Below are 9,446 nucleotides of genomic sequence, written 5' to 3'. Positions count from 1 at the left end.
AGTGGGCGGACCCGCGCAGGCGCAGTGTGGGACCACGCCGAGCGCGGGAAGCGTCCGGCGCCGGCGCTCGCTCCCGCTTGCCTTTCCTCGGCTGTGGAGGTTCGGTCCTGTAGGTGAGTCGCCGTTCTCAATGGCCTCGTCCTTGCCGCCCATCGAAGAGAAGCGTGTTCTCTTCCTGCCTATGTCGGACGGACCCTTCGCTATATCGTGTTTGCGCCCCTCGGGTGGGGGTAAAGGGGCTGCCGAGGGCGTGTCCCGCAGAAGAATGACCTCCCTTCTTTACGATCAGCCCCCGGCTTTCCTGTCCTTTAAAATAATACTAACTTTTATCAAACATTTTCAGATAAGTAAAGGAAAAAATGCCTGCCACACAGAAGCCCATGAGATATGGCCACACAGAGGGACACACAGATGTCTGTTTTGATGATTCTGGGAGGTAAGGTACTTTGAGAACCAAAAAAAGAGGTTTCAGGTGTGAATATTAGTTATTATTCTATGTCATGTAACTAGTGCTGCGTAAAGTGGCTCATCCAGATAGAAATAAGGTTGAAATCCAAAATGGCACATGTGTTGTCCATAGATTTACTGTTTCATTCAGCCCAGCATGGTAGTTTTAGTATATCAAGAAAGCTAAGGAGTGTGAAATCTTACTTCCAGAGGAATTGGAAAGATACGAGCTTTGCCCCACATTCCCCTTTATGCATCTCACATTATTAGTTATTTTGCCAGAATGCTAGCTGCCTGATTGTCAAATTTAGTGGTTAATTCAAACTTTTTGGAGGGCCTTTTGTGATGCTCTTTGCTTTTTAAAACTGTTCAAAACTTTTTGATATGTTCCCCCCCCCACCCCCCGCCCCCAGCTTATTTCCTCTGCTTGATTCCTAGTTTGTGATATTTTGTCAGGATTATTCTAGTCCCTTGGAGGGGTATAATCTATATTAACAGTCTACACTCGGAATAGGAAAGAGTTTTACTTGAGCCAAACTAAAAGACTATAGTCCAGGAGATACAGATTAAAGAAGTACTTGAATTGTGTTCTGTTGAACTACAAAATGAGGGAGACTTACAACAGCCCAGATTGCAAAATTGCATGAGTAGTTTGTCAGAATTATGATTGGTGTGGGCAAGAAGTAAGGGTGCTTGTTAAGGATTAGCTGGAGTCCAGTATGATTGTATGGTTATAAGGTTGCAGTTGGCAGCTGCTAGCAGATACTGTTTTGAGAACAGCTAGTGGTATCCTTGAATCTCATACAGTTCAGAAAATTCAAATTCTCAGCAGTTCAGGAATGTATTTGAAACCATATCCACAATGCCCACCCAGCTCTAATTTGAATGCCTGAGTTACAATTAGTCCATTTTAACTTTTCAACATATTCTTTTCTTAATCAGTTAAAGCAGTTGTACAGTGTATGTTTGACAAGCCATAAGACAGGTTGATATAAGTAGCATAGAGTTTACGTTAAATCATGTATAAGCCACAGTGATTTCCCCATATCTCACTGTGTGAATATCTCTCCCAGCTTCCCTTTTAGCTTTCTGAATTCCTATTCAGTACTGTCCAGTTGTGTGGCTTCTGCTGTCACTTCTGTATTTATTGATTCACTGAGAAAATATTGCATGTCTACTCCACTGGGTGCTAGAGATACAATAGTGCAAACAAAGCACAGTCTTTTCCCTCATTGACCTTAAAGTCTTTGTAGATTGACAGAAACAGAATACAAATTAATTACAAAAAATACATTTAGAATTACAGTTAGAGTTATTAAGTGATATTTATAGTGATAAGCATATAGGAGGGGGAAGTTGGCCTAGTTTCAGAAGGGAGGGATATTTAGTGCTGTGAACTTGGATGAAATCATCTAGGGAGGGAGTGAATGTTTAATTTTTTTAAGAGATTGTAGGTCTGAGCCCTGGGCACTCCAGAATATTAGGATACCAAGTAGGAGAAGGAGGTGTAGCCAAAGAGGATAAGAAGGGATTGTAAGAAAAGTAGAAAATCAAGAGACAAGAATGGTATCAGTAAGCCAAATAAATATTTTAAGGAGGAGGAAATACACTGGCAAATTCTGCTGGTGGGTCAAGTTGAGGGTATTTTTATTTGTTTTCTTTTTTAATGGAGCGGTAAGAATAAAAGCTTTGTTACAATGGATTTAGGAGAATAGAAAATGATTGGAGTTTATGAGGATGACACTGAAAGAATGAGAGTAGTGGAATAGGAATGTGAAGTCAGGAAAGGTAATCTTTTAAGGTGAGAAAGATTATAGCATATGTTTCAGTGGAGAGGAACCAAAAGAGGGTTAAGCCAATATTAGAATAAAAAGAAGGAGAATGGCCATGGTGATGTCTTTGAGTGGATGAGAGGCACTATGGTAGAGTAAAAAGCAGGAGGGATTGGCCAGAGATAGGAGCACGGTCAGTTTTATAAACAGAGGAAAGGAGCACCTAGAATGAATGTGGAAAACGTGGATAATTTCTATAGACTGTTTCTGTTTTCTGAGTGAAATAGGAAATAAAGTCATTAGTTGAGAATGGACAGGAGGTAGAGGTTTGAAGGAAGAGGAGTAGATATGAGATAGGTGGTTAGAAGAGAGGGTAAGTTGAATGAACTAGGGAAATGTAATTGGATTACAGGGCAGCACTAAAGGCCTAATTCAAATTAATAGTTATGAATTTAGATTGGGATGAAATAATCTGGTTCTGTGTTTTCTCCAATTCTGTTTAGTTCTGTAAGTGCAAACTTATTAATAGGCAGTGAGTTGGATGTTTAACCAGGGTTGTTGTTGGGTTTTTGGTTTTTTTTTTTGGTAGACAAAGTGAAACCCAAAGGATTTATTTGAGTATAACATAAAGAATTCATTTTAGTGACAGTATGGATCTAAACCAGATTAGGAGGTATGTGAGAATTTGAGGGAATGAGAAACAGTGAAAAGGTACTTTCAGTAGATTGTAGATAGAATTGTAATAGAATTTAAAAATAGTTGGAGTTAGGATGTTAAGGGTATAAGGTGGAACAATAAGTGATTAAGATGCTTGAAGCAGATTATGAACCAATTGCAGTGTTGATAAAGACAAAATTTGAGTCTGAGATGGGATAGAGGTACAAGATCAAGTATCAGAAGGTTTCATCTACATGGATATTGAAAATACAGAATTGCAATAGGAATAGTGTTAGAGAATAACAAGGAGCCTTCTGCTAAAAATTGTTAGGGAACAAGGGATTTCTCTTGAAGAATTTGTAGCTGGTCTGATGACAGTTTCAGGCCTTTTTTTTTTTTTTTTTCCTGAGAGAGTAGGGTGTGGTGATAGAATGGCCAGGGTAATAACGTGGGGTCCCAGAGGGATATAGAAAAGAAGTCAGCCACCACTTAAGAAGGCTGAAGAGGAAGCAGTGTTTTCAGAGGAATGTTCAGAAAAAAGCTGATTTTGCTGGTGCCTGACCATGAATCTCATGAGGCCCACTGGAAGGGTTAGGAAAGGGTGGTTAGATTAGGGAAAGAGCATTGCTGTGGGAGAGAGGATAAAGGTGTGATAGAATTAGTCCTTTGCTTAAAAACTTACAGTGGATTTCTTCATTTATTATCTAACCTAGGACACCTTTGAGAATGGAGAGAAGGGTTTCAAAATAAAGTACAGTTTTTTAAATTATTTAATGATTGGCAAATTATTCTTTTTAATAGATCTGTAACATACTACTATTCAAAAACTATTTCAAGACAATGTTTTTGTAAAAAAATTTGTGTCAAAACATTAAAAATTTTTTTATCAGTTAACACCTGTTGTCTTTGAAAAGAGGTGTTATGTTATATCAAGAAAGGGTTGGTAAGGGAGAGATGGGTATCAGTGGTTGTCTTGCAGATTTATCTACATGTTGAGGTGAGAACTCGATTCATGGCACTTGTTACACCGCAAACAAGATCATGGCAGAAACTGAAAGGGAAAAGAAGTCTGTCAAATTCACCAATTTTGACACAACTAGTGCTAATGTGTTTTAAAGTGAAAAATTAGGACAAATTTTAATGCAACTAATACTGATACATTTTAAAGCAAAAAATTAGGATAAATGCCAAATCAGCGGGGTGCATAAATCAGGAATGTCCAGGGCAAACTGAGACTTACAGTCCTCTTATTTATTTATTATAGAACTGAATCCAAACTCCTTACTCTGGCATTAAAGTCAATCTACTTTTTCCCCCTTCAGTTTCCTGGCATGCCTGCTCCATGTAAACTCCCCTATGCTTTACTAATTTCTTATTTTGATTCATGTAGTATTGTCTGTTTGAAACTGTCCTTTTTACCAATCTCAGCATATCCAGTCCTACCTGTCCTTTTCTTATGAACCCTTCTGACTTTGCAAGTGGAAATTAATTTTTTTCTCCTGAACATCCATAGTTTGTTTTTATTTTTGGCTGTGCTGGATCTTCATTGCTGTGTGGGCTTTCTCTGGTTGTTACAAGTAGGAGCTACTCTCTAGTTGTGGTGCACAGGCTTCTCATTGTGGAGCCCTCCTGTTGAGGAGCATGGGCTTCAGTAGTTGCAACATATGAACTCAGAAGTTACCACTCCTGGGCTCTGGAGCACAGGCTCAGTAGTTGTAGTGCATGGGCTTAGTTGCTCTGCTGCATGTGGGTTCCTCCTAGATCAGGGATCAAACCTGTGTCCCCTGCATTGGCAGGTGGCTTCTTACCACTGAGCCACCAGGGAAGCCCCCATCCATAGTTTTTTATATGGCTACTCTTTGCCATTTACCATTTTATTTTTGTATTTTATTTACTGTTGTTTCTAGAGAGGACATAACAAATGAATAACATCACTCAGAAAATAAGATTTGAGAGATGACAGATAGCCACTTGAATAATCAGCTTTGGATAATTGAGCTCTTGCATTCATCCATTTATTCATTCAGCATTTATCAAAGCTTCTGTCAGAGACTGCTTTGTGCTGTAGGCACAATGGTAAGCGAAGTAGACCTGGTCCGTGTCCCTGTTCTTACAGAGATTACAGGTTTCACTGTCTTACATTATTGCAAATATCTAAATAATTTTATGCCATGGAGAAACTGTAGAGAACATAAACTTACATTTTATTTTACAGAATGAGAGGTTAACAGTCCTTGTTATTGAGGTTAATATATGTAAAATAAGGAAACATTGGCTGATAACCTTGATTTAATTAAAAAAGAGATAAAGTAGCATTCTAAAAAAATTAATAAACCTAAAACTGGGTGACTTTTTAATGAGTGTGTTTCCTTCACAGCTGTATTGTAACTTCTGGAAGTGATGGTGATGTGAGGATTTGGGAAGATTTGGATGATGATGACCCTAAGTCCATTAATGTTGGAGAAAAAGCATATTCATGTGCTTTAAAGGTATTACAAACAATTACAGCAATTGATATGAAATGACACTGCCATGTGATGTTTGGATGAAAAATATTTTTATAGAAGTTCTGAATGCAGGTTTTTTTTTTATTTCTCTTATGAAATAATATTTTAAAATGTGTAATAATGCCATAATTTAAAAATTTTTACAGGTAAAATCTGAGTGGTTTATAAAAGGTGATTAATGGATAGTGACAGTGAGCCAGTTAAAATATATGCAAGAAATTATACCTTATCTTTAGAGTTTTAAATGTTCCTGTTCTCCTTTGGAAAATTAACAATATATTTTCAAAATTTTAGCTCACTAATTCACATAACTTGAGAAATTATACTGGAAAAAAGGACTGTTTCATTAACTTCAAGATACAGACTTATTTCATATTTCTAATATTTTATTTAAAGTAAATATGGGAATGAGATATAGGTTTCTTGGAGAATGGAGCTGTGTTTTCAGAAGGACTTTGCAAACTAAGTATCTGAGTTTTTATTTTTGATGAATTTTGAGTTAAGTGTATTGTATTTGGATAGAAAAAATAATATTTCTATAGAATTCAGATATTTTTCAAACCTAGACTCATTAAGGTAGATGAGATGGTCTTAAATACTTTACATATTCTTTTTTAAATAGTCATATAGAATAGAAAATGTCTTCCCAGGAGAAAAATATAAATGACTGTTGTACATTAAATATGAGCTAAATCATAGCAAGGTTATGCTCAAAATCCTTCAAGCTAGGCTCTAACAGTATATGAACCAAGAACTTCCAGATGTATATAAGCTGGGTTTCGAAGAGGCAGAGGAGCTAGAGATCAAATTGCCAACACTTGTTGGATCATGGAGAAAACAAGGGAGTTCAGACAGGCATCTACTTCTGCTTCATTGACTACGCTAAAGCCTTTAACTATGTGGATAACAGCAATCTGGAAAATTCTTAAAAGAGATGGGAATACCAGACCACCTTACCTGTCTACTCAGAAACTTGTATGCAAGTCAAGAAGCAACAGTTAGAGCCAGACATGAAACAACTGATTCAAAATTAGGAAAAGAGTACAACAAGGCTATATATTGTCACCGTGCTTAAACTTCCATGAAGAGTATATCATGCGAAATGCTGGGCTGGATGAATCCCAAGCTGAAATCAAGATTGCAGAAGAAATATCAACAGCCTCAGATACGCAGATCATACAACTCTAATGGCAGAAAGTGAAAAGAAACTAAAGAGCTCTTGAATGTGATAGAGGAGATTGAAAAAACTGGTTTGAAACTCAACACTAAAAAAACTTAAGATCATGGCATCTGGTCCCATCACTTCATGACAAATGGAAGTGGAAAAAGTGGAAGCAGTGACAGATTTTCTTTTCTTGGGCTCCAAAATCACTGCAGTGGTGACTGTGGCCATGGAATTAAAAGATGCTTTTGCTTGTGGAAGGAAAACTATGGTAAACCTAAAGAGCATATTCAAAAATAGAGGCATATAGTCAGAGGTCCATAGAGTCAAAGCTATGATTTTTCCAGTAGCCATATACTGATGTGAGAGTTGGATCATAAAGAAGACTGAACACTGAAGAACTGATGCTTTAAAATTATGGTCTGCAGAAGACTTGAGGGTCCCTTGGACTGCAAAGAGATCAAATCAGTGAATCCTAAAGGAAATCAATCCTGAATAGTCAATGGAAGAACTGATGCTGAAGCTAAAACTCCTATTCTTTGGCCACCTGGTGCAAAGAGTGGACTCATTGGAAAAGACCCTGATGCTGGGCAAGATTGACGGCAAAAGGAGAAGGGGATGGCAGAGGATGACATGGTTAGATAGCCTCACAAAGTTGGTGGACATGAATTTGAGCAGTGCAAACTCTGGGAGATAGTGGAGGACAGAGAAGCCTGGTGTGCTGCAATCCATGGGGTCGCAAAGAGTCAGACACAACTTAGGGACTGAGCATCAACATCATTCAGCCCACTAGAAGTCCCATGTTAAGTGCTAAAATGTTTGGCTTTAGGAATGGAATTTATAGTATAGTATATGGCCGTGTAGGGTTGGCCGTGTAGGGTTGGCCGTGTAGGGTTGGCCTCAAAGTTCATTCTGGTTTCATAATGAGATGAAATCAGTTCTGGTGTGGTGAAGCCACAGAGTGCAGGCTGTGTTCTACCCAGCTCATGGCTCTTGTGGGGAGAAGAATTCCCTCATGGAAATAACAGAAATCACTCAAGGCTTGTGGCAAAGAGAGTTTATTGAAAAGGAGCAGAGAAAGTTTCTGACATAGACATCAGAAGGGGGTAGAGAAAATACCCTTGTCATCAGTTTGAGCAGAGCGTTACATACTTTTAATTTATCACTAAGAATAAATTAAAAAACTGTTTCAAGGTTGTAAAAGCTCTATTGGACCTTCCCCCCCATAACATACATCTTGAGATAACATCAGCACAGGATTAGCTAGAGGGGATGTATTCCTACAACAGTCTTGAGGGAAAAACAGATTCTCAGACAAGATATGTGGTTACCATTATAATCATTAACATGGAGTTAAAAAAAGAAAAAAAACATAACACGTGTGCAAGATGTATTGTTTGTGGAGCCTATGTGACTAGATGCTTTAAGGCAAAAGAATGTATAAAGAATGTTGGTCTCCTCCTCCTCCTTGAGGGTCCTTGGACTCCCTATCAACTGGCCTAAGCTTTAGCTGTCTCAATAACATAAAATAAAAGCCTGAATGAACTTTTTGGCTAACCCAATACTTCAATGAAAAGATATTTCCAAATAGCCATGCAAAGTTGACAGTTTTGCGATGTATTTCATTTAAAGCATAATTGGTTATAAGGAAAATACAATTAGGTGCTTTAATTGAGAACAAAGCAAAAAAAAGTACCACCCTCCAAAATAGTAAAAGTGGGATGTATCAATGTATCTGTGAGTAGTTAACTATTGTTAATACTTGCCTAGTATTTTATACTGTCTTTTTTTCCTGGGAAAAATCAAAGCTCATAGGAAGGTCAAATGGCTAGTAAGGAACACAGTGGGCCCAAGTTATCCTTTACTGGGGTTCCTTCCTCCCTGTGTACCAAGAAAAAGAATAGTCTTGACCTGGTCCAGAACACAGCTCTGATCCTTTGCATGGTTTCTTTTTTTTCTTTCGTTTTTACTAGTTGACATTATATACTGGTAGTGAGTTGATTTCCTAATAGATTTGTTTGAAAATGACTTAAAAGCAAGGCCTTTATTCTGGGCTTGCAAGGGAGTTAGTGTAGTTATGTATTTTAACATTTTCACATGAATAGAGGGCTAGTTAAAGTTGTGTTAAAGAACTACCAAGATTCTTTACTGGAGATAACTGAGGATGCTTAGTATTCTACTAAGAAATCTGTCTGCAAAGTAAAGAATAGCCAGGTTGCAGAATTTCTGCCCATGCACATAAATAAATAGTTGGTGTTTTAACAGTTTGGCCAAAGAACACTTTGCACCATCAGTGTTGTGTTGAGTTGGTTATAGTTTTTTGTTAATTCTCTTCTTGTTTTCACATTTAAATTATTGTTAGCTTATCTTCAACATTATCAATTTAGTTTATTGTGGGTTTTTAATTATATACAGTGGTTGCAAACAGGCATAAACAGTATTTTTCACCAGTGTTCCAGTAATTGAACTCAGAGGTGTTTATCACAGTTCAAATTTGAATTGTCTGTGCTGTTGTTTGAACAGATGGATACATCTCCCCAAATACTGCTGTATGGTAACTTGCCATTGTATTACCAGGTTCTTTTCCCATTAGAATGGGAGCAGATGTGGCAGATAAGCTGAGAGATCCCAAGTATGCAAATATGGCTAAGACCTATTGGTGTAGGGTAAAGTAAGTTCATTAACAAACTAGAGTAGTTTGTGTTTTTCAGCAGTTATAATTCAATATAAATTAATAAATTGACCATATGATATTTTAAGTTGTGTGTGGGGTTGGTAGACTATGTCTTGCCCATCAGGACTTAATTCTTCCTGGATAAGTAATAAAAATTAAGGTGGTAGGGCAGATCCTTAACCTTTTATGATTCTTAGCTAAAAGCTCTGCAGAACAACAGTGTTTGC

The 9,446-nt window shown here is 37.6% G+C and overlaps 1 protein-coding gene across 2 annotated transcripts in view; it reads left to right on the top strand.

Moving 5' to 3' along the window:
• The window catches only part of WDHD1 (WD repeat and HMG-box DNA binding protein 1), a 151,753-nt gene that overhangs the window by 101,155 nt on the left and 41,152 nt on the right, over positions 1–9,446 (top strand). Inside the window, exons 1-3 of one of the 2 annotated variants that reach the window (XM_004010661.6) lie at positions 24–113; positions 344–436; positions 5,254–5,365. In XM_004010661.6, coding sequence (XP_004010710.1) covers positions 360–436; positions 5,254–5,365 — 189 coding nt within the window. In that variant the 5' untranslated portion in view covers positions 24–113; positions 344–359. Of the gene's footprint in view, positions 1–23; positions 114–343; positions 437–5,253; positions 5,366–9,446 lie in introns of those variants that run through there. The other variant, XM_042252549.2, reaches the window with a different exon arrangement.

This window comes from Ovis aries, chromosome 7, assembly GCF_016772045.2.
Source record: "Ovis aries strain OAR_USU_Benz2616 breed Rambouillet chromosome 7, ARS-UI_Ramb_v3.0, whole genome shotgun sequence".
In the NCBI taxonomy this organism is placed as follows: Eukaryota; Metazoa; Chordata; class Mammalia; order Artiodactyla; family Bovidae; genus Ovis; species Ovis aries.
This window is presented reverse-complemented; position numbering and strand designations above follow the sequence as displayed.